The sequence below is a fragment of the Malus domestica genome, chromosome 13, assembly GCF_042453785.1.
Source record: "Malus domestica chromosome 13, GDT2T_hap1".
Classification (NCBI taxonomy): Eukaryota; Viridiplantae; Streptophyta; class Magnoliopsida; order Rosales; family Rosaceae; genus Malus; species Malus domestica.
Window position 1 is genome coordinate 3,861,218 of NC_091673.1, and position 25,443 is coordinate 3,886,660.

The 25,443-nt window shown below is 36.5% G+C and overlaps 3 protein-coding genes across 5 annotated transcripts; 1 reads left to right on the plus strand and 2 right to left on the minus strand.

The window, feature by feature from the left end:
* Nucleotides 1-787: 787 nt before the first annotated feature.
* Nucleotides 788-9,282, plus strand: LOC139190391 (RING-H2 finger protein ATL57-like). Of its 3 annotated transcripts, none has more exons than XM_070810632.1 (4): nucleotides 788-934; nucleotides 5,523-5,823; nucleotides 5,960-6,069; nucleotides 8,966-9,282. In XM_070810632.1, the coding sequence occupies exons 1-4, from the start codon at nucleotides 827-829 to the stop codon at nucleotides 9,110-9,112; spliced, it is 666 nt and encodes a 221-aa protein (XP_070666733.1). In that variant the 5' UTR covers nucleotides 788-826; the 3' UTR covers nucleotides 9,113-9,282. The 3 variants fall into 3 exon arrangements, with proteins under 3 accessions (XP_070666733.1, XP_070666735.1, XP_070666734.1); XM_070810634.1 differs by lacking the exon at nucleotides 8,966-9,282 and adding an exon at nucleotides 6,479-6,684; XM_070810633.1 differs by lacking the exon at nucleotides 8,966-9,282 and adding an exon at nucleotides 6,213-6,446.
* LOC103451743 (truncated transcription factor CAULIFLOWER A) lies at nucleotides 6,995-10,887 on the minus strand (the record flags this gene model as incomplete). Its single annotated transcript, NM_001293937.1, is given in 7 exon segments — nucleotides 6,995-7,350; nucleotides 7,818-7,924; nucleotides 8,067-8,108; nucleotides 8,241-8,282; nucleotides 8,399-8,563; nucleotides 8,656-8,734; nucleotides 10,618-10,887. Coding segments are annotated over 7 exon segments (720 nt in total). The 3' UTR covers nucleotides 6,995-7,250.
* Nucleotides 10,888-14,921: 4,034 nt separating this feature from the next.
* Nucleotides 14,922-22,491, minus strand: LOC103423782 (MADS-box protein CMB1-like). Its single transcript, NM_001328859.1, has 8 exons — nucleotides 22,178-22,491; nucleotides 17,135-17,213; nucleotides 16,767-16,828; nucleotides 16,540-16,639; nucleotides 16,402-16,443; nucleotides 16,119-16,160; nucleotides 15,356-15,465; nucleotides 14,922-15,227 (listed from the first exon to the last, which is right to left on the minus strand). Exons 1-8 carry the CDS (start codon nucleotides 22,360-22,362, stop codon nucleotides 15,140-15,142), a joined length of 708 nt encoding a protein of 235 aa, NP_001315788.1. The 5' UTR covers nucleotides 22,363-22,491; the 3' UTR covers nucleotides 14,922-15,139.
* Nucleotides 22,492-25,443: the final 2,952 nt, after the last annotated feature.

Below are 25,443 nucleotides of genomic sequence, written 5' to 3' on the forward strand. Positions count from 1 at the left end.
CAAAGATAGCCCACAAGAATTAGGCCCCATGAAATATTACCACTTTCGTATTTTAGTAGGATTATTTTCCTTTCAAATTCTTTTTCTGTAATTTTCTTCTATTTGAACGATTAAGATTAAATCACATTAACATTTTAAGTTTACTCTTTATAGAAGAAAAAAAGGAAAAGAAGAAAGTGAGAGAGGAAAGAAACGAAGAGAAGGGCAAAAGATTTAGAAGAGAGTTTAGTAAAAAAAAGAAAAAAAAAAGATTTAGAAGATAGAGAATTCTCTGTTACTTTTTTTTTGGGTCAAAGTTTTGGATCTTGACCTTTTAAGTTGTAATTAAGCAGAAAACCCTACATTGTTCCAAAAAAAAAAAAAACTACAGAACTAGAGTTAGAATTATAAACAAACACGACTTTAGAAATTCAGTTGACACAAAATTCAGTGCCTTCATATCATCTCTTAAAACCCTTTTTGCCGCTTCTTTGTCTTGTTTTCTGTTTGGTTATCTGGATTTTTTTATTGCGGAGTGTGAGAGTTGAGGATGCACTTTCCCCATTGAAGTATGCTGCCTCTCTACTGCCTTATAGTCTTTAAACTCTTCATCAATACTATATTTCTTTTAAATAAACTATGTGATTTTTTAAGAGCAATTTAATCTTTCAATGGCGTTGCTTTTCTACTTTTATGCCTCTTAAATATTTAATGTTTGATTTTGTAATTTTTGTTGCAATAATCATCACTCATCATCTTGACTTTTTTTTTTTTTTTTTTTTGGTTGTTATGGTCAATGCAGGCTGGGGACTGCTTAAGCTGAGCAAAAAAACTGAAGGTGTGAGACATGGGTTCGGCTTGTTCTTGCTTCCGGTCAAAAGATCCTATAGAAGATAATAACGGTGACAATGCAAGTAATGGTGATGTTGGCTTCACTCAAAACTTGTACAACAAAGTATGTTTTTCAGATTTTGATTATCACTTTCCTAAGTTCGTTAATTCTGTTTGCAACTTTTAGTTTTATGACATAATCAAAAGTTCAAAGGTCAATAGGTCTTAAGTTCATCTGACACCTTCATATTTTTGTGTTTCTATGGGTCTTAAGTTCATCTGACACCTTCATCTGACGCTCCGATTAGAAGATGCGACTATGGGACAGAGGTTCAGGGCCGAAGGGGCAGAGGAAGATCTAGGAAAACTTTGGAAGAGACCCTAAGAAAAGACTTAGAGTACTTGGATCTAACGGAGGACATGACACAGGACAGAACACAATGGCGTTCTAAGATTCATATAGCCGATCCCACTCAGTGACTTGGATTTTCCAAGTCTCCAACCGAGAAGTTTTCCTCACTCGGGAAATTAAGGGAACACTATCTCAACCTATATGCTCCACTCACAAAGCTTCAACATACAAGCTTCAACAAAAGAAAATTCAAAGAACTTAGCGAAGAAGGCTTTGGTGTATTTAACACAATACGTTGAAATGAAGGAAAGCTTATTTATTGATATCCCCGATAAGTTACAAATATGTACATATACTTGAGTCAAAATAAACAAACAAGATGGAGCCTTCACAAAGGTTGCTTAGGAGAAGTCTCAGCAGTCGGTAGAGCACCAGAAAGAGAAGGCACCGGAGGGGGATCATTCGGAGCCTCAGTATTGGACAAAACCCTAGAAGGAGGAGGCATCAGAGATTGATCATTTGGAGCTTCATTACGCGGTACAGCCCCAGAAGACGAAGGCAATAAATGCCTTTGGAACAAACCCACAAATCTCTGATGATCAAGTAAAACCTGACCATCAGATTCCTTCATCTGGTCAAGCTTCCTCTTCATGTTTGTAGCATAGTCATGTGCGAGCCGGTGCAACTGTTTATTCTCATGCTTGAGCCCTCTAATCTCCTGTTTGAGACTCATCACTTCAGCCGCCAATGATTCAACTTGGCGGGTTCGAGCAAATAGGCGTTGGGCCATATTAGACACAGAACCTGCACACTGAACATTGAGAGCCAGAGAATCCTTAACAGACAACTCATCAGACCGTTTGGAAAGTAGTCTGTTATCTTTGGGAGTGAGAAGGTTCCTGGCCACTACCGCAGCGGTCATATCATTCTTCATCACGGAATCCCCAACGGTAAGAGGACCAGTAGGGGAGACGAAGGATGGGCGCCATATGTTGTTTGGAAAAGGCGGGGCTGCCTCTTCAACAAGGTTCAAGTCAAAACGACGGTCGGAGGGGCCAGACATTTTCAAAGGTGTTGAAGAGAGAAGAGGTCGGACAAATCAAGATCTTAGAAGTGCAAGAATGGAGCTTCTACTGGGGGATATTCAAGTGTGTTTTGGAACTTAATGTCAGCCCCTATAAAAATCTGCACTCGACGAAGCTTCAGAAATCGAAGAGGCGCCTGCTCATAAATCGAAGAGGCGTTTGCTTTCTCAAAAGCTGGGCTGCTCAGAGATTCTCAAAAGCTGGGCTGCTCAAAGACCACAAAGGCCGATCTCAGAAATCGAAGAGGCTTGCTTTCTCAAAAGCTGGGCTGCTCAGAGACCACGAGGGCCGATTTCAGAAATCGAAGAGGCACCTACTTTTCCAGCCTTGTTAGCACCTGTCACACGCACACTCAGCTTTGCGGAAATTATGGGCATTCTGTCGAAGATTTCTGGCGAAGTAGAAAGCACATGAATCGTACTGTTCAATCACCCACTTCCCACACGCAACAGTAGCTCATGGGTACCACAGATAACTTTTCCAAAGTTCTCTGACAAAGTTGAGACACGTGAAGCTTGCAGCTCCCACTACACCGCTCTGACCAAGAAGGGTAAAAGAATTGCAAAGAAACAACACTAACAAAGTTTAGACACATAAATTTTGAAGGTCTAGCTACCATATTATTACCCACAAGGGTAAAGGAACAGTACCACTGCTGGATAATTGGAAAGTCTCAGTGTGTCAACCTCTGTGCTTCGTGGCAAGGTAGACTAGCAAACATGCCCAACCTTTACTCACATTCGAGAAAACACTCCTAACAAGATTGCTTGCTCCAAAATCGAAGAGGCACCGCCCTCCGAATCTCGAGAGCCAGACTCCCAACATGATTACTTTCTCAAAAATCGAAGAGAAGGTAAAGGAACAGTACCACTGCTGGATAATTGGAAAGTCCCTGTGTGTCAACCTTTGTGCTTCATGGCAAGGTAGACTAGCAAACATGCCCAACCTTTACTCTCATTCGAGAAAACACTCCCAACAAGATTGCTTGCTCCAAAATCGAAGAGGCACCGTCCTCCGAATCTCGAGAGCCAGACTCCCAACATGATTACTTTCTCAAAAATCGAAGAGACACCGCTCTCCGAATCTCTAGAGCCAGACCCCCAGCAGGATTGTTTTCTCAAAAATCGAAGAGGCATCGTTCTCCGAATCTCGAGAGCCAGACCCCCGACAGGTCTGTAATCTTCACACGCAACATCAGCTTTCCAGATACCACAAACCACTTTTTCAAAGTGCTCTGACAGAGTTAAAACATGTGAAGCTGGCAGCTCCCACTACCGTGCTATAACCAAGCAGGGTAAAGGAATAGCATTATTACTTGATGTTAGGGAGACTCCTATATATGTCGACTTCCATCCCTAACGGACAGGCAGACCTGCAAAAATGCTCAACCCTTTCTCTTATCTGAGAGGGCACTCCCAACAAAGCCTTTCGAAATATTCAGCTTTTTTTCCCCCCGATAATACCTCTGTAAACAAGCTATACTAGAGCAAGAATATCTCATATCATCAGGGTTAAAAGCAAGAGTATCCCATATCATGCTTTTTCCCTGTCTTTTCCTTTGGCCTTGTTCTTACCTGCAAGACAAGGAGAAAGAGAGCAATCAGTCAGCACTTGGAATCAAGCTTTCAGCCAGGAACTGACTGCCTGGAACCCCTTACCTGATTACTTACCTGGCATTGCTCTCGAGTACTCATCTTCAACATCTTATGCTTCCAGGGAAGATACCACATTTGCCTGAGGAACAGATAGGGCAAGTGAGAAGGATACAAGGAAGCATGTGGAGACAAGCGTAACAGCACACGTGCCGATACATCCACTACTCTATCAAAAGCAAAAGTATCTCATATCAGCAGGGTCGAACGTACTCTAGATTTGATGGACTTGTTTTGACCCTCAAATTCTTCAGTCGGCCTTATACTCTGGAGGAAACCAGAAAACCCTCCAGCCCAGTTCAAGAATAAGCCTGTGGAAAGTTACTTCTTCAAAAGCAAAAGTATCCCATATCATCTCTCCTCATTTTTCTTCTCTTTATCCTTCATGCTGCCTGCAAGATAGGGAGAATGTGAACAATCAGCCGGAGCTCTGATTGCTTACCTTGTCTGTCACCTCTTTCAGCAGATCCCCCAGCTCGGCGACTTGGGGGACTCCTACTACATGGTTTGTATCTCGCTTGACCAAGCATGAAACTACAAGTAAGCTTCAAGTGAAATTGATACATTACCTTGTGCATCTCCACCAGTTACAGATACCACCACTGGATGGAGGAAGAGTACTTCCAGAGAAGATGCCACATCTACCTATGAGACAGATAAGGCAAGTCAAGACGATACCACACTCCGGTACTTAGAAGTTTCGTGGCTACGAGATCATTCTCCCACAATTTTTCCTAATGTCATTTGTATTAAATCATTCACTTGTACTCACTAAAGGAGAGCTTGAACCTATGTACTTGTGTAAACCCTTCACAATTAATGAGAACTCCTCTATTCCGTGGACGTAGCCAATCTGGGTGAACCACGTACATCTTGTGTTTGCTTTCCTATCTCTATCAATTTATATACTTATCCACATTAATGACCGGAGCAATCTAGCGAAGATCACAAAAAGTGACCGTTTTCGCTACCTAGGATCTATCTTGCAAGAGAACGGAGAATTAGATGGAGATCTCAACCATATAATACAAGCTGGATGGATGAAGTGTAAGAATGCATCCGGCGTGTTGTGTGACCGTCGTAGGCCACTGAAGCTCAAGGGAAAATTTTATAGGACGGCAATAAGGCCAGCGATGTTGTATGGCACAGAATGTTGGGCGGTGAAGCATCAACGTACACAAAATGGGTGTAGCGGAGATGAGGATGCTTCGTGAGATGTATGGGCACACGAGAAAGGATAAGATTGGGAATTAGGATATCCGAGGTAAAGTAGGAGTAGCCAAAATTGAAGAAAATATGAGAGAAAATCGGTCCCGGTGGTTTGGACATGTGCAAAGAAGGCCTACTGACGCTCCGGTTCGAAAATGTGACTACGGGACAGAGGTTCGGGGCCGAAGGAGTAGAGGAAGACCTAGGAAAACTTTGGAAGAGACCCTAAGAAAAGACTTGAGTACTTGGATCTAACGGAGGACATGACACAAATGAGCGCAATGGCGTTTTAGGATTCATATAGCCGACCCCACTTAGTGGGAAAAGGCTTTGTTGTTGTTGTTGTTGTATGGGTCTTATCTCAATTGAATCGATTAAATTGAAATCTGATGATCATCTAATATCGATTTTTAGATTGAGAAATATAGAGCATCAATCAGCAGTTGGAGAAGAGATAATTTAGTCAATTCATCTAATGAGGTTGCCGACGCATCTTCAATACCCGATGGGGCACCTCAGGTTGCACAATCTGGCACTACTACTGTTGAAGTCCAAGTTGTCCAAGCCCCTCCACAAGAGGGACTAAATGAAGGGTTAATATATCAGAACCCTAATGAGTCCTTAAAGAAGTCATCATCTGGAAAAGAAGCCACAGGGCTTATGTATATCTATGATTTATTAGAACGTGGCGAAGAATGTCCCACATGCCTGGAAGGTGATCATTAATTTAGCGAAATCTGTTTCCTTATGCCAGAATATTAGTGGATTATATGTGTTATTCTTTTATAAACTGACTTAAGGGTATAATTATCTTATGCTGAGGGTTCCTCTATTTCTTGTAATGACTGCAGAATACACGACTGAAAATCCAAAGATAACAGTGGAGTGTTCTCACCATTACCACCTTTCTTGTATTTTTGAATGGATGGAGAGAAGCCCAACCTGCCCAATTTGCAGCCGGGTAATATTCAATTTCTTCCTTGCCTTTTTTAACTTGTATATATGGATATAGCAAATATCACGTTTTCCGACAGGCACTTTCTGAATTAGGGTTACTCTTAAGTTAACGTGCAAATTGAGTTTAGACGCCAATTTGTTTTCTAGCTGATGAGGCAAAACTTGCATAACATTGGCACCGGCTGTACACAACTTTCTGCGAATATCACATGACTAAAGGCAAGGCTAGTACACAGCTGGTGTAATGGTAGAATCTCTTCGCCAATGACTGATGACGTGAAGTTCATCCTGAAAATTATTGGCCAAAACATACCTGAAATATTTTGGATTTTGTAACTTCTCCCAACTAAATTTAATCAAATCGGCAAACTTTGTGTTGCATCTGATCGTTGTTAATTAAATTGATTTTCTAGGTGATGTTATTTAGTGAAACGTCTTGAGACTCAACGCAAATTGTTTGGCATGCAATGGTCAGTGAAGAGATACCAAAACCAACAGAAAAGTAGAGCTTTTTCTGGTCACCAAATCGAAAAGTCTGGTCACCGTTGTGTGCTAGATTCTTGTATTTTGATATGCTCCTTGAACTAATTTCAATTATTCGATTCCTTTTTTGCAATTCTTTCTTCTTGAAAGAGTGAGGCTGCAAGTATTCTATAACTTTCCGGCTTAAAGTATTTGTCCAATTGAGCAGTGACTTATTCTATCAGTTACTGTGTCTCATTTATCTCTTTTTAATTTTTTTCGTTTCTTGTGCATAGTTACATTGTATCTTAATCAAGTACTAAGCTGTAAACCCTAATTGAAAAAGAAAATTCCTCCAAAGTCACCTCAGTTACAGATACCAAAATCCTAATTAATTTAATAATTAAACTAACATTATAGAGAAAAAATACAGTCAAATAGAGTTTAGCTCACACATTTACTCAATATTTTTCAGGTCTTTGGAAATATAAATAGAATTACAGGACAGTTTCAAAGTTCAGTTCCTCATTGCCATCGTCTGATAATCTTCCTTTCAATAACTTACATATGGTACCAAAATATGGATTGCTACAAAAGCAGTACGTTTAGGGTTGGTCCAAAATTTACCAAGAAACCAGAAATTTAATACAGAGATAGCACACATATATATAGTTTTGTTTTCTTTCCTTTTAATTCTTCCTTTCTTTTTCTACCCATTGATGATCAAGCAGCAAAGCATCCGAGATGGCATGAATAAAATGGTTCCAGTGTAAGGTCCAGCTGGTTCCTCCTCACTTGAAGGAATTCATCTTGCTGCGTCCCCCTGCATATCATATCGTATCAGACTATGCATTGCATATAAACAAGTTAATTAGGGTCGTTGATACCAAGTTAATTAACTTCTTAACTGATTCATCACTATTGTCAGTGTGGTCAAACAGATTTTCTATAAAACAATATTAACATGCTAAGAGCATCTCCTGATGTGTAGCACATATACATCTCTTATTGGCCAGAATGCTCTCCAATTATAATTTTGAGGGGATTTAAGTACGCATCTTGACCTGAAGATGAAAGTTTCATCTGCTTTTTTTTTTTTTTTTTTCTGTAAGTGAAATTTACATCTTCACATTGGAGCAACAACTACATTTAGATTTCCCAAAATTATATGAAATGTAAATGTGATTTTTACATCTCAAAGCTGCATCTTTTCCATTGAAATTGCTCTAATAAAACAAGACAAATTAACAGGCCCTAGAATTAAGAATTTTATGTGGGAAGAATAATCACCCAATGTTAAGACATGGAAGGGGCTGTGGAAGCAGGTCAAGGTCATGGTTCTGCTGCTCCCAGTTTTGAACCTGGGGCTGAGCTGCAGCCTTCTCCTTCTCCTTTATCTATTTCCAAAATTTATATGAAAAACAGAAAACCGAAAAGAAGAATCATCACATAAAAAACCATCCAAGTTAAAGGCAAATATAAACCCTAGACTACAACCCTATTTGACTATGTGATAAAATAGTATAAGCATATTATTACCTTCTTTGCTAGCAAGTTATTTTGCTCCTGTATCGCCTTTTCCTGCACGACACAAAAAGATAAAAAACAATTAAATGAGCCACGTAAAATATATGCCACACAGTACCATTTCTCTTTCTCTCGCAGAGTCTAAACATATTCACAACGGAAAAAACATGCTATAGGTGCCCTAACCTTTCTCTGAAGCTCAGTGATGGATTCATGCATGAGTTGATTCTGAAAGAAGTTAAGAGAATACTTTAGCGTCATCAAACTCAAAATTAGTCTAGTGTAAGTACAAATGCACCATTAAGAGAAAGCGATCCTCGTTAGCAAGCATAATAAGTATTTACTTTTCTTAATCGAATTTGTTTATGAGCGGTGTCAAGCTGTTGCTCCAAACTTTGGATATCCTTGAGAGTCAAGGAATCCAGGTCTTCTCCCAAATAGTGCCTATGGTTTCTTTGCAAAACCTCAACTTTAGCCTTTAGTCTGGAATATTCAAAGGTCCAGTTACCCTGCGCATCAAGAAATTGTATGAGTAATTATAACTCAATCAAAATAAGGCGTACCAGTTAATTAGTATTAGGAATTTGATGGCATGGCAAACCTGCGACTCAAAATCTGGTTCAACTAGCTGTCTTTCTGCGTAAGAGTATCTTTCATAGCGTTCAAGGATTTGCTCCATACTGTAATATCCATGATCAGCAATATCAAGCATATGAAAAAGTAGCAATTAGCATCTAGCTAGAAGAATCAACTTGCTCCTCTATCAAAAACCCCATCTTAATGAATTGATTGATTAATAATATGATAGAAGTTCTGAAACACTTCCAAGGGAGTATATTCATATGATTACGAAAATTAGTCATGATCATCATCGCATGAAATAATGTTGATTATTATATAATGAATGCCAGGCAATACAAACTTTGGAGTTGCAACAGTCTTGCACTTTTTTATTCTTGTTTGCGGTTTACCGTCGAGCAAGCAAGTCACGTTTCACCTCTAAGAGGTTCCAGTACTACTACAGATCTGAATGTGTGTGTGTAAATATGATCAACTAGGAGACTGTTAATATATAGCTATATATTATATACATATGTTTACAAAGAGACTGTTACATATTGCACAAGTTAAGCTATTTTATGGTCTCCTAGCTTCAAATAATTGAGCTCCTGTTGAAGACTGTATTATTTAAATAAACATCTGAGATTTAATGCACCAGGATTCACGTTTTCTGGGCTTCCTTTCATTTCACTTCATATATTCTTTAGTTAAAAACACAATATTCAAACTGTATTATGTGCGTCGTCTGGGTATTATATATCATATATGGTAGTGGAATATTCTCCTGCGAGGATTCTACTTGCTGCTGCTTCCACTCCTTGTTTGATGTTTTTACTTTTGCTGACAAAAGAAATTGTTCTGCTTACTCATTACTAAGTTAACAAGGATTAGAATTAGTAATGATTATATCAAACCGCTCTCAGAATTAGTAATCAAGCCGGCAAGTTTAGTCTCATCACAATTGGTGGGTTCAATTTATTACGGAAAAATATAAAACAAGTACCGATCAACATGTTTCTTTTGTCAGAGGCAACCATTAATTAAGACCTTGAAACTCTAATTAATTTTGAGTTCTAAAATTTAAACACTCATTAAGTAATTTGGCCAACAAAAGAAAATGCACAAAAGAAGTACATCTAGCTTTTTTGGTCAATAGAAGTACATCTAGCTAATTTAATATTATTTCCTACTGCTTTCATCGATCGATCTTCTAATTACCTTGCAGAAACCCACATCTCAGTTAACCAGCATCAGATTATTACAAATTAACAACTCTAGTTACTTCATCTATAATAAATTATAGTTAACAGAGTACCACTTTAGGACAACTCAGGGTTAACCATTGACGAAAACATAAAATCACATGCTTATGGTACAACCTTAATAACAAATTTGTAGTGAAAGAAAACAAAACAAAAATATGCAAAAAAGAGGAAACAGCATCTCCAACAGCTTAATTAAATAAAGCTTTTTGGTTACTTTGAAAAAATATAGAAAAACCGAACTAAAACGGGCTAGCTATTTTAATTCGGTAAACAATAACTAGCAAGATTTAGAAGAAGAGATAAAGTTAATTTTTTGTTAAACATTAAAAACTATAAAATTGCATTGTTTGTGGGCTTCAAGAGAAGAAAAAGGGATTGGAGTCTAAAGTTTAGGAAAAAATAATAACAAAATATTTTAACTTTAGCTAAAGTAGCTAGTATTGTTGGGAGTGGTGGCTAACCAAATTAACATTTGTGTCATTTGGCTAGCTACAGTAACAAAAATTTCGGTAGTATTATTGGAGATGCTCTATCAAAGCAAGGTATATGAAATTTTTTAGCTAGGTTGAGCTCGATTTCTTAGGCGGCGTTTCTAAATCCATTTACTTTCTTACAAATACAAATTTCTAGGTTTCTCGAATAGAGAAGTTAGGTTTTTTCTTTGATAGAAATTTTAGCTAGGTTTCAGTAAATAAAATTTGAGATGAGGAGTTATAATTAATAAGAAAATAGTATACCATGAATCTGTGGCGTACTCAAGGAGCTTCCCCTTGTTGGAGAAGACAATCAAAGCAACCTGAGCATCACACAAGACAGAGATCTCATGAGCCTTCTTCAGCAGCCCAGTGCTTCTTTTGGAAAAAGTCACCTGCCTGTTGATCTTGTTCTCTATGCGCTTCAGCTGAACTCTACCTCTCCCCATGATTAAATATTTATGGACTCTGAGTTACCACTCACTCTTTCAACTGCTTGTTCTTTGATTTTCTTTCTCAAAAAAACCAAACAACCGAAACCCCCAGAAAAAGAAAGACAACCCAGAAAATGAACTGGTAGGCTGTCGATTTATATACAAAAAAGAAAGAAATATAGTTACGATTTAATGGGAATATTAATTTATGCAAAGTTTCTTCTTATAGCCAAATACGTGAAGGTGCCTGAGAAAGTATATGTGCTAATAACCAGCTCTACAGACTTTTGATTTGATGATAGATTAAGCGGTTTTTGTGAATACAAGTGGTTTTGGGAAAACCGGTGGGGTTTTAAAGGATTTGTTGTCGACTTCTGATTAGCCGAGGTGTACTATGTAGTCGTTTTCTCTCTTTCCAACGGGGCCAGGAAAAGACACCTCGATTTTATCTTTCTTACATACCGGTGTAGCTCACTAGGTACCGGCTTCCTGCCGGACTCAAGAGTCTCAGGTATGCATTGTACGAACCTTCAGCTTTACTGTTACTTTTTTTCTCGACTCGTAACCAGCTGACGTACGTATGCACAGTGCCACTTTTTGTGTAGTGAAAATGGACTAGGATTCTCCCCTGCTATTCGGTATCCCACATTCCAACAATGTGTTCATGATCAATTTGACAAGAAAGCAATATTTAGTTGTTTATCACTATCTCTTTGCGCTTTGTATTATTCAATTACTAGATGAAGGGCACATATTGTATGAAGCGTACACATTGCGGTTTTAGAGATGCGTTTTTTCAATTGATGAGGATAAGGACGTGTTAATTTGGAAAGCTTCTACATCTAGAGTCTTTTGTTTTTTGATGGCTATGAAATTGTTCGTCATTGATTTTCTGTTAAGAGTTGGGCTTCCATTGTTTAGTGTCATTTCATTACACCTCGCTACTCTATTTTAGTTTGAAAGATTCTTTCAAAAAGCTTCCAACGGAGGATCAACTTTAGCGATAGGGCATTCCGCTGGTTCTAATATACCAACTATGTTACAAAAATTCTAAATCTATTAAGCATTTATTTTTTAGTTGTGAATTTGCACAATGGGCTTGGTGTTGGCAAGCTACCCAATTTGGAGCTATTCTTCCGCTTACGGGTTCTTTCTTAGATTTCTCGCTTGCTTTTGTGTCAAAGCGATTTTCTCCACTACTTTGCAATGTCTGGCTAGCTTCATGGTTTTTCTTGCTAATGGCTATTTGGAAAATGCTTGATAAAGTGAAGTTTGAAAGTAAGCCTTATTCCTTCTCACGCCCTTGCCATTCATTTCGGTCTGGATTAGGCAGGTTGGAGTTTTCACCCTGGTCATGGACGAGGTATTTTGGGTAAGCAACTTTTAGTCTCTCTTGCAATCTCGGCTGAGTCTTGTAAAGCTCCATCTATAGTCCCTGTTCCTTGGCATCCTTCACCATTTTCTTGGTACTGATGACCTTGCTAAAGGTAACCTGGGTCATGTGGCTTTTGCTGGGCTTTTCCGAGATTCTGGGGGTTATTTTCTTGGTAGTTCTCCCTAAGCTTGGAGCATCGTACTTCTTTTTATGCAAAGCTTCATGGTGTCATCCTTACTGTGGAGTTGGCCCACGTATAGGGTTAGCAAAATTTATGGCTTGAAAGTGACTCTTCTAGTGTGAGATCTTGTTTTGCTTCTGGATCTTTCATTCCTCTTTGGTCGCTCCAGACACGTTGGAAAAATTGTATTTTCCAATTGCAGAACATGGTATTTTGTTGCTCTTACACATTTCGAGAATGGAATGCAGTTGCTGACAAATTAGCCAATTTAGAGCTTATCTTGTCTTCACTTGTTTGACATGCCGCTCCTTCTATAGATATTTTTTCTCTTCTGCACTCAGATTTTTTGGGCATGCTAGCCTACAAGTTCGTCTCCCCTTCTTGATGTGTGATTTTCTTTTTTACCTAATCTTTTTGGATTTTCCTTTTCATTTTGCAGCTTGTCTTGCAAATTCTTACCTTTTAGCTTTATAGAGGGGTTGGGCCTATGTCCACCCACTATTTTTCTTGTATTTTCTTTTTCAAGAGAGGTAAGGTCTATGTCCCCCTTCTTTTTCTTGTATTTTCTTATTCAAGAGAGGTAAGGTGTATGTCCCTCCCTTTTTTTCTTGTATTTTGTTTTTCTTGCTTTATGAGGGATAAGGTTTATATCTCCTGGACTAGATGTAACTTTTTTTTTTATGTCAATAAATTTCTCTTATGCCATCGAGGTTTTCCAAAAATAAATAAATAAATGTGTAAGTATAAATAATAGAAAATTTAATAGAAAAAAAGTAATTTTCACTTTACTATTATGAAGTTTTGAGGTTTTCAAAACTTTCAAACATTAAGTTTTTTTCATCGAGTATCATACCTAAGGTTATGTTTTTCTCCCAGATTCATATACTTTTGTTAGGTTGAAAGTTTGTAACTCCGCTAAAACGTAACGTAACTCTTACATGGACGATGACTGTGCATTCACGTGTCACTTTAGAAGGAACAAGTTCGATCCTATCCAAAAGCCCAAATCAATCAATTGATTCAAAACTCAAATCAACAACTAATTAATTGATTCAAATCTCAACCCAAACACCCAAATCAATCAATTTTACATCTTTGTCATTTCCTATGATAGCAATACTAGAGTGGAATTGACTTTGGAGTTTTACCGAATAAAAAAAAAACAATTTCAATTAAGTTTAAAGTTTATTTTTTTAGCAATCTCAAACAGATTTTAAGATGTGTTGTCTCTTTCTAACTGAGCATCACTTAGTTTTCAGCATTTATCATATCTTATTTTCTTACGTAATTCATCTAGCATGACTAGAACTTTATGTTTATGATCAAAACCATTCATATTTTGAATCACTCTATAAACTCATATCTGCAAAACATGAACTAAAAATAAGGTCGTTTAGTCAATGTATTATAGCACTCATAATGTTTTTACCAATTCCATTCATTTATCTTTATATAATTCAATGACTAAACGACCTTATTTTTAATTGATTTTTTTGTAAATGTGACTTTATTGAGTGATTTAGAGTATGAACGGTTTGGATCATAAATACGAAGTACTATAATCAACAACGAACAATTTCGAGTAAAACTAATACTCATATCTTTTGAATAGTCAAGTATTATTCCCCTATAAAATGAAAAGGGTCCGCCGTTTAAGGCCATGTCATATCCACCAACTATATGGATGGCTTTTACATCTTCGTCGTCCTCCACCTCAAATTCTGAAACCTACCACGCTCGCAGCTGTCTCCCCATCAAATTTTACACAACCTTTTACATCTCTTGGACACCCCAATAGTGTGAGCTATGCTCTTTCATTTCATCTTCTTCATCTTCGTCCGCACATAAGGTCATACCAATTTAGATTTTTTTATTACTTGGAAATAAGTTTTAAAAAGAAGATTTAGCCATGTACCGTGTCCATGATCTTATAGTAGTAGACAAGTTTGCATAATATATCATTAGCACATGTCCACACACAAAGTGTGTATGAATATTTTTATTTTGGTTTTTAAAATGGAATGAGAGAGTAAGAGACCTAGAGAGAACGTGGGAGTGAGGACAGAGGGGGTTTATTTTTATTTTTTATTTTTTAATATTAGAGATGTTAAAACCACATGTGGGTGATGTGTCATAAAAAAAATAACAAACTTTGTGTTCTTGTAATTACTAAATTGCCCATAATTTTTATTTCTGGTCAATTTTAATTAGAGGGTTAGACTGATAATTTCCCAGAATTTTAGTTGACAACTAGATTTTTATTAATATGTAGTTTGGATTGAATAAGCAAAGAAGTCATGGCACGTGGCAACGATTAGATGTAGTGCGTTTGCTCATTTGGTAATACAAAGGAATTTCCAAGGCACAACAATCTTGATGAATTAGGGTAAGTGTTCAACTGTGTGATCGGCCTCACAAAAATCACACACAAGCATTTCATACCTGATGAATTAGGGTAAAAGGAAAAGTGAAACGACAAAAGGAAATTTTTAGGGCACATGCTTTCCTGATGAATTCTAATGAATTAGGGCAAGTGTTTAATTGTGTGATCTGTCTCACGAACATCATACAAGCGTTTTATACTACTCACTGGTAAAGTTAAAATCCAAATGAAATATTTTAGGGCACAACAATCGTGATGAATTCTTGGGCATTAGTCTCATGAATGAATGAACCCTTCTATAACATTAAAAGATACTAGGCAGCAAATTATTAACGTTCTTATTCTTTTGGACAGTGAAACAACACATGTGGTCACCACTACTCTTTGATTGGTTACCATGCATGATTCGAAATTCAGAGCATCCAACCGGGGAAGAATCCCGTACCATTTTGTGCTGAGGACGTTGCTACATTCGCCTCATCATTTGTTACTACTGGAGTACTGTTGCAGTAATAGTTAATGGATACTTTAGATGACAGCTTCAAAAATTAAGGCAACTTAATTCATTAATTAACGTTGCAGAAAAATTCATGCGCTTGACAGAATCCCTATAAGATATATGGTTATACCCGATCTGCAATGCATTGTTGTATTGCAAATGCTCAGGGAATCCTTCTAATTGAGCAGCCTGGTGATTGCCATTCCATGATCGTTGATGGCCAGCAGTAATTTCTTCCAACTGCAAAACACGAAAATTTAGACCCAATTAAATTGACCAAATTATTTATCTGAAAAACGTATTAAATGGAATAACTAACAAGATTCAAGAATCCATGTGAAGAAACAATTAGATGACAATGTACGGTTGTTAAAAGGAAGGCCTCCATCGTTTGTTGTTAGCACTGGATTGAAATGAACAACTTACTATACTCAAGGCACGTTGAAGGAAGGAATGAAAAGATAGTGTCCAACTTAAAGATAGAATATGACTCGTGAAGAAAACTTTTATATTTCAATCCCCCGAATGGTAGGATTAGAAAAGATATATGTCATTCATATTTAATCCCCTTCTGAACCCCGGCCCTTAGAATAAAAAATCATTCATCTTTAACTACTTTCAATATCCCTTGAATTTTATGTTACCCAATTCATTTCAATCCTAAGCACCAAACAAGCCCAATAGTGTTTTGCATTACTATAGTTATACAATTAAGGATAGGAAACCTATATGATGAGGACTAATTGATTTGGCCTTGAAATATTGTAATCATTTAATGAATAAGTAATTAAGATGTATTATACGACATGATGAATTTCCATTGCATAGAAAACAGAAATGAATAATGGTCAAACAGCTGAGAATACAGCAGGAATTTAGTATTACGTACGTACCTTCCTTCTCAGTCCAGTGTTTGCTTCCAGTAGCATTTCTTCCTGCACAGTTAATTCTTGAAAGATTCAGTAACTTACATACATACATTTATATTATGTATATATATGGGAAGTGTTATTGGCACTCCAAAAATCTCATTATACACTCCTCTCACAAGTGTATTTTTCTTTCCAAATATAGAAAGTCTGGAGTATAGAATGAGATTTTTGGAGTGCTAATAACAATTCCCATATATATATATATATATATATATATATATTATGTTGTTTGCAAAATACTTACTTTCCTTTGAAGCTCAGAAATCTGAACATGCATAAATTGGGTCTGCGAACAAATGAAATGTAAATCGACATTCTCTGTTAAAATTTCGTTTAAATAACTCGCCAACTTTTTCAAGCTTATGGAACAAATTATGAATACCTTCGTTGACCTGATTTTCTTCATCGACACATCTAGTTGATTCTCAAGCTGCTGAAGCTCCTTCGTGCCTAAATGAACCAAATCTTCCCCAAGAAGATGTCTAAAAACATGCCAAGTAAAATTTTTCATGAGCAATATTCCAATTGTGTCGACTCTTTGCATTTTTCATGCGATCATTGAACAAACTTTGATATGTGTATGTATATATATGATCGATATACGTATACCTCTGCGTGCGTTGTAGGGCCTCTACTTTCGTTTTTAGCTTCAAGTATTCTTGGTATCTGCTCTGCTTGTGAACATGCATGGCACAAATTCAGCTTATGTCAAAAGTCCATAGGGCAGAATTTTGTGGAAGAAATTCCATTACCAACATACAACTTAACCCAACCCCTCGAATTGGTCCCTAACAACAGATTGAGAATAATTGTAACACCGTGTGGCAGTGTTCTAAATGTACTGAAAATTTTCTCCTAGCAACAGATTGAGAATTTAAGAAAACGGATAATATGGGTTGCTTTACCCAACTTATGTAATGCAGGTAATTGATGTTATGCATCTTAAAGCTAATTACAAATGACAAACTGTCGGTAACCTGTTCGTCCTCAGCAGATTGACTTGCTCCCAGTTCTCCATAAGTGCATCTTTGATGCCTCTCAAGCGTCTTCGCTATGCTGAAATGAAACAAAGCAACAATTGTAGGACAGTGATCAGAATGCAAATTCAAAAGAGAAAAGAGCGCATGCATTTTGCACTGATTCAAATGCCAGTAAAGTAAGAGCCAAAAGGCATGCCACAAAATCTGGGAGCTAGATATAATTGATTATACAGTTCCAAATTTTTTAATCACAAGTGATATTACTACTATAAACTATAAAAATAATAGGAAAATATTTAAACTCGAAACACAGTGAGTCAAAAGGCATATCCACCAATACAATCCACCCTTTACAAATTTATGGTTCCAAACTTAAGAACGAATCAAAGGGATAAAGCTAAGCAACATTATATATATATATAGGGATAGGATCGGACGACACAATTTGGCACACTTTATTGTGGTTTTCATTCTGTAACTTTTTTCAAGGATCTGAACGGTTTGTATTTCAATTCATCATTGCAAAAAAAAAAAAAAAAAAAGACAAATCCAACATCATTAAGAGACATTCTTTGTAACGAAAAAAATGGACAAATACGATTCTACAAATAAACACTAAAATGACTACCACTTAATCAAATGGTCATATGATTTCATATTTGAGTGATTTTGACATAGATAATCCTTGAGGGACAAACTAAAATATAGACGGTAAGATTGTTGAAGTACATTATGGAGTGACCCTAAGAAAGTGTGTCAAAAAATGTGTCCCCAATCTTGACCCATACACACACACACACACATAAACGATCTCTAAATGTACCAAATAAATGAACGGTTTACCATGTATATGTTGTTTAGTACTCACATTGTCAATTTGTTCCATACATTTGGATGCATAACTGATTTCCAATTCAAAAGATTTTATGTATGGATGTTCTTCAAATGGAGCTTAAGAAATTAAACAATATCAATTATTAAATTTATACGGTGAAGATAGATTATTCGCAAAATGTAAGATATGTGTAGGAATGCATGTATTGGTGCAAGGTGCGTCTACACCTATATATTTATTCGTTTGAGTTATGCTTTGGTGAAGGGATTTATAAGTACCAAGGGATTTAGGCTAAATATAGCTAGAAAAGTGGACTGCGAAGTATTTGATGAAGGCTTTCGGAATTTTTTACATGATCACTACAAAGACATAAATAATGGATTTGCAAATGACCCTTCTTAATGCATTGTATCCACTCATTTAAAATCCCACAATCTAGTTTTTTATAGTGCATTTCTAACTATAATTAGCCTAAATTCCTAATCCTTGTCTAACTATAGCCTTCAGGTCTTAGACCATCTCCAACCCTGACCTAAAACCTAAAAATATTTAGCCCAGAAAATTTAGGTTTTAGCCCAGAAACAGCTTTTCTACTCCAACCCTTTTGACCTAAAATTTGAGCCCCAGATTATCAAAAAATGAATTAAGGCTATTTTTTTAAAAAAAAAATTATGTAGACTATCCTAAATTAATTTTATGAACATTTTAACCTAAAAATATTTAAATTCCGATAAATTTTGAAAAATCACTAAATCAATACATGAAAATCATGATAAACCACATAAACTTAAAAAAAAAAAAAGACAATTAATAAACCACATAAATTTTAAGATTATTCTAGCCATTGGATTTAAATTTGGACCGTTAGATCTTTTTTTTTACCGTTAGATTTGATTATATTCGATTTAAACCGTTGGATTCAATAAATATATAAATATAAAACAAAAAAAAATTGAATGTGGACCATTGGATTAACCAACGGTCCAATTACCACCACCACCCGATGAAGAAAAGTAGTTGTTGGCTACAGGACAAGACCCACTTTTCACTCTCATCCGTGGGTCCCAGCAGCTTTTGTGGGCTAAATTTGTGACCTATATTTGCCTTCATTTTAAGTTTTAGGTTTTGGGTTGGAGTGGATTTGGGGGGGGGGGGGAAAAAGGGGAAAATTTAGGTTATAGGTCAGGGTTGGAGATGGTCTTAGGAGTCGCCAGCATTTGCCTTTGTCCACCAATTAACAGTGGTACTAAGAGTAGTGTTTCCATATATATATTGAGGTGAACAATTTTAATGGATTATATTTAGCAATGGAGGATTTCAGGGAATAAAGGAGTACAAATAACATATATTTGAGCAATAAAGAGAAAGTTTGATCAAGGATTGCAATAAAAACTCATGAAGGACAAACAAAAAGCTTTCTTATAACCATAGGGTACACCAAGACTCAACCTTAAGTTATTATGTTTTTGCATTGGTAATGGTTGAGTTAACGGGATATATTCAATATGACATCCTTTGGAATATGCTTTTTGCAAATGATATAGTGTTGATAGATGAAACACATTAGGGAGTAAATGTGAAGCTTAACATTTGGTGTGAAGTGTAGGAATCCAAAGGTCTTCGCCAAATTAAGTAGGTCAAAGACAAAGTATATGGAATGCAAGTTCAGTGGGAATAGGGTCCAAATGAGATAGGGCTGAGGATTGGAGATCAGGAAGTACCAAAGAGTGAACACTTTCATTATCTTGGATTTATCTTGCAAAAGAATGGAAAGTTGGATGGAGATTTCAACCATAGAATACAAGCTAGATGGATGAAGTAGAAGAGTGCACCAGGTATGTTGTGCGACTGTCGTAGGCTACTAAACCTCAAAAATTTATTTATAGGACGATAATAAGGTTAATAATACTTTACGACATGGAATGTTGAGCGGTCAAGCATCAACATGTGCAAAAATGAGTGTAGCTGACATGAGAATGCTTCGTTGGATGTGCGAGCAAACAAGAAATGACAAGATTAAGAACGAGGATATTAGAGGTATAGTAAGAGTGGCCACAATTGAAGATAAGATGAGAGAAATTGGCAAAGGTGATTTGGACATGTGAAACGAAGACCTACAAATGTTTCGATTAGAAATGCGATTATGAGATAAAGGCTCAGGCAAAAGGGGTAGAAGAAGACCTAGGAAGACTTGAAAATAGACTTTAACAAAATACATGGAGTACTTGGAGCTAATGGAAGACTTAGCGCAAAACCGAGCACAGTGGCATTCGAAGATTCATACAACCAATCTCACTTAATGCAATAAGACTTTGTTTGTTGTTGTTTGTATATTGTAAATAGTTGGACACTCACCGCGAAGTAACCAATTTGCTAACCATATTATGTGGCCAGTAGGATTATAACAATTGTTCTTTTAATATTCTCCCAAACCATTGTAATCCTCATAATCAAACACCAATTCTCAATTGTGATTATCCCTTACCTATGCCATGGCAGAGCTGGCCGCCTCATCCTTTCCTCCAACCTCTACTATTTTGACCTTATCGACATCCCCTCTCCAACCTCTCGGTCCCCCCCCCCCCCCCCCCCACACACTTTCAAATCCCTCATATTATTTTTTGTGGAAGACATAGGAGCACCACCTCTGCACATGCCCACTCCTTGTTGCCATGGTCGCATCGGGAAAGAAGAGGATGGATTGGGAGCGGGGTTGATGAGGTAGGTTGGAGGAAGAGAGGTGGGTGGGATTGACGGAGAAGAGAGGGAGGAGGAGGAGACGTGGATGTGGTCGACGGAGGAGAGGAGTAGACGGGGGTGAGATATCGACTACCGACAACGACAAAGGTAGGCAAAGCTTGGTGAGGGAGAAAGAAGGATGTTTGGATACTAGAATATTGAATGTTTGACAACCAATTTTAGTTAAGTTTAAATAAAACACGAGTCACTATTTGATTGTTCCACATAGGATGGTTAGTATAAAGGATCCTGACTGGTGAGGACCCAAGTATCGTCCATTACCGCTAAGTACTATAACCTTGATTCTGAGCACTTGCAGCTTACATCCTTATTAAAGGGCTATGTTTCTTGAACCAAAAAGAGGGCTACGTTCCTATTTTCTAACTCTCCAATCGCTCGTCAATTCTATAAAACATACCGTTAAACAATTTGAATTGATCATATCAATCCTATCATACGTTTAGTTTAGCACCTTCTAAGGTACCGATTTAAAGATATGATAACACATCTAACGTATATTTGTATTACAAATTTGCAAGCCTTTCCCCTATGATTGTATGACTTAAAGCTAAAATCTCATGAAAAATGAACTCATCTGAAATTCGACAATGAAATGAATAGAAGCAAACAATTCCTCTATTATAAGTCACCCTTTTACCTCCCCAAATAGGACTTGGATTCTCTGCCCTCCCATTTCGGTGCCCTCCCCGTACCCTCCTGTTTTGTGTGGTCACGGTTAATCCATGCTAACATTTTATATTGTTTTTTATAAAAATAATAAGACAAAAAAAAAATAGTAATATAAAATATTGACGTGGCTTAACCGTGACCACACAAACAGGAGGGCACGAGGAGGGCACCGAATTGGGAGGGCAGAGAATCCAAGTCCCCCCAAATATGCATCCAAATCCCCTAAAATTTAATTACGTAGCAAATTTTTGTTAGTATTAAAAAGTGCTTAAAAATCACTGGACTCCAAATAAGAACAGACGAACAGAATCCCACAAAAATTCCTATAAAAATAGGATAGGATAAAGGACAAGCATTTTAACAAATATTTTTATACTTTTTATAAGCTCTTGGATCTAACACTTCTAAGTAAAAATTAATTAAGATGACTACTAAGACGTGGCAAAGACACGAAAACAAAAATAAACTTCAAATGAAATATTTAGATAAATTTGTGAAATAGATCCAGCCTCATCTTCCTCCTTTACCGTTTAGATCTGCAACTCTCTAACAACAACAAAAATGTCTGCAATATTGAAGAAATTCATCTTTGGCCTTTGATGCAGTGAATACTTCTTAACATGGCTATATAATACTGTTAACAGGGGCTAACAAGAAATCCAAACAATAATACATCCCTTCCAAAAATTTCTTTTAACTGGATCTGACTAAAATTTGTCATATATATTGTAGATATTCAGAAAATAGAGATATATATATAAAGGGTGCGTACATACCTAGGGCCGCTGCAGAACTCATAGAGCTTTCCGCTGGTGGAGAAGACGATGAGAGCAACCTCAGCATCACAGAGAACTGAGAGTTCGTACGCCTTCTTTAGCAGCCCATTCCTTCTTTTTGCAAATGTTACCTGTCGATTTATCTTATTCTCGATCCTCTTCAACTCCACCTTCCCTCTTCCCATTCCTCTTTTTAACTTATTATATTATAAAAATATATTTCAGTGATTGCATACATATCAAATTATTATATTATGTTACTAGGTTTTGTTTTCCCTTTTTGATATTCGTGTTCTCTAGGGTATGCTAAGTTAGGCTTTTGAGAGAGAGAGAGAGAGAGAGAGAGAACTTATGGGGAACTTTTGTTACCTCCTTGTTGGGTGTCTTTTTAAGTTTTCTTTTGAAGATGAAGTAGACCATTCACAATTTTCACAGTTTATTACGTAAAAAAGTGACAGCAATGTCGACTCCATCGTAGACATTTTCAACTTAGTTTTTACGTGTCGATGAGAGAATGTCTTGGGAAAGCTAACTCCAGCTTCACTCACAAAAACTTACTTACCTAACCAAGTCTTATAATTTAATTCGAGTCACTTCTTAACCTCTTGAAATTTAATTTGTGTCTCACTAATTGCTATGCCTTTATCATCAAAGTCCGTCAACAAATTCATTAAAATTGTAATTATGTGGCCCAACTGAAACTGATTGTTGTTCAGCGTGTCACTAAATTTTTTTTGTTCATAGTGTTTTTTTCTTCTTCTTATTTTGAATAAAAATTCGACTTGTTAGTAATTTTTCAGCCTCAGGGTAGTTAAGCAGCGGGTCTTATTTGTACCACAAAAACAGTTTTGATGGGTTTATTTATGGATTTTAATGGTTGGAGAAAAAGTGAGATATTAGTTGGGTTGAAGTCTTGTAAACAATAATTGGCAAAATTTAAGTTTCTAGGACTAAGTTTCAAGAAGTGATTAAATAAACCTACTTGGATGCCCACCGTATTGGAATATGTATGGCTCACGGTAGTTATTTTCATTGCCGCAATTGGCCCCTTGGATGCCCACCGTATTGGAATATGTATGGCTCAAAAAGTCACACATTTCACCATCAATACTTGAAATTCATAACTTGATAACTAAATTTAAAATCAAATTACTTTCTCTGTGAGAAATTATTTCACTTAAATAAAATAGAAAGAAAAGGCTTCTCAAACCCTACTTTATTTAGATCAGTCTATGATTTTCTGAAACCAAGTGCTATGGCTCAAATTCATAGTCAATCTTATTGCCAATTTTAATAGGAATAGTTGACATTTGAACCCAATTTTTTTTAATTATTTTTGTATCCGTAATAGTGCGAAAAGGACTCCAAGGTATCCAAGAATAGCGGCTTTGAGTTTCTCGACCCTTTGCCCTAGCTAAGATTACAAATGAGGCTTAGGGTCATTGGATATATTTAGTAGGGATAATATGAGGGAAACCAAATTTTTAAACCAAATGATGTGCTATCAATAAGAAACAAGCATGTTAATCGACACATAGTTAATAATCCAATTATCTACAACCACATCATTTAGTTTTCAAATTTGATTTAAACAATAGCAATACCCATATAACACTTTCTTAAAAGAAATGAGCTAAAGTGAGACACAGCTTATGAGTACGTACATAGTGTAAAGTAACTAAACAAAATGCAAGAAATAAGTGAAATTTCGTATATTATACTATAGACTAGGGGTGGGCACGGGTCAGGCCGGGCCGGGAATTACATTTTCTAATATAGGAACCGGAACTAACCCGGCCTATTTCAAACGGACCGGTTCGGGCCAGGTCCACGGGTCCTTTGTTTTTTTTTCCGTTTATTTATAAATAAAATAAAATAAAAAACTCAAATTTGCACATATTCATTCCCAGCACAGATTCACTCCCTAGATTTTGCACAAAAGAAGACTAGTACTTTCTTCCAATGAGCAGAGTAGCCTCACTTCTCTGGTTCACTAGCCTATAGCCAGAAAAACCAAATGGTTCTGCAATTAATATATCGTAGGAAAAAGGGAAATGTATAGCCTTATGGTAAAATTCCTTTGTTTTTATTCCTAGTTAAATTGCAATAGCTTTAAGGGGCATTCGTAGGGATGGGCAACGGTTATGGCGGACGGGTAACCGCAGTTACTTACCCATAACCGTTTAAGTTTTTACCCGCATAACCGTTTACCCATTGGGTATTTACATAAACGGCTATACCCATACCCATAACCGTTTATAAACGGTTAACCCTACCCATAACCGCATACCCATTTAACCATAACCGAGTACCCGTTTATGCATTTTTAACCCGTTTACTCTTTTTTTTTTTCATCCATCTACCTATTTTTTTAACAACCTGAAAATTAAAAAGAAATTTGTCATAATTTTATTTTTCTAACAATTAAATACCGTTATAAATACATTTAACATGAATTTTTGTATTAACGGCAATATCATTTATGAATATATGCGATGTCTCCCAATTATTTGACTGTCAATCTATTACAAGAATCATGCATGGTTGTAGGTTAATTAATATTCTTGTATACATACATATATATATATATGTGTGTGTATGTATGTAAGTACGCATCAGTCTGCTAATAAGCTGATTTGATAAAAATTTGAAACATATGTTCATCGATCGAAGCCATTTAATTGATTTCTAATTTTTGGGTCAAATACTTAATGAAAACATGAGGCCAATTAAATATATATATATATATATATATATATATATATATATATATATATATATAGGTACGCATCAGCCAACAATAACATGTTTCTAAAAGCTCAAGGTAATCATTATCTTGAATTGGCCAAAGCTCCAAAAGACTCCAGAACAAAACTGTTGAACACTCTAATGTTTTAGCACATTCAATCACATATATTAAATATTGGCCCGTTCTATCAACTATGTTTTTCTCTCAAGTGAGGCATATATATATTATGGCCCTTTATAACCAAATATGTTTCGGGATAATAAACTTAGCTAGAAACTAATTTTTTTTTTTAGTTTTACATATATTAAAAAAATGGTTGAATGGGTACCCGTTTATAACCGCGGGTAAAACCCATAACCGTCCATTTAAATTTCACGGGTAAACGGTTATACCCATAACCATTTATTTATTTAAACGGTTACCCATAACCGTAACCGTCAAATTTAAATGGGCGGATAACCACGGTTACCCATAACCAATGGGTATTTGCCCATCCCTAGGCACTTGTGCCCTAAAA

What these genes read in the sequence shown, in the direction of transcription:
- LOC139190391 (XM_070810632.1), top strand. Translation starts at nt 827, where the DNA reads ATGGGTTCGGCTTGTTCTTGCTTCCGGTCAAAAGATCCTATAGAAGAT. An exon ending in ATGTCCCACATGCCTGGAAG is followed by an intron (nt 5,824 to 5,959) that starts GTGATCATTAAT and finishes TAATGACTGCAG; the next exon opens with AATACACGACTGAAAATCCA. An exon ending in CCTGCCCAATTTGCAGCCGG is followed by an intron (nt 6,070 to 8,965) that starts GTAATATTCAAT and finishes AATGAATGCCAG; the next exon opens with GCAATACAAACTTTGGAGTT.
- LOC103423782 (NM_001328859.1), bottom strand. Translation starts at nt 22,362, where the DNA reads ATGGGAAGAGGGAAGGTGGAGTTGAAGAGGATCGAGAATAAGATAAAT. An exon ending in AATCTGCTGAGGACGAACAG is followed by an intron (nt 16,829 to 17,134) that starts GTTACCGACAGT and finishes GTTCACAAGCAG; the next exon opens with AGCAGATACCAAGAATACTT. An exon ending in AGAAAATCAGGTCAACGAAG is followed by an intron (nt 16,444 to 16,539) that starts GTATTCATAATT and finishes ATTTGTTCGCAG; the next exon opens with ACCCAATTTATGCATGTTCA.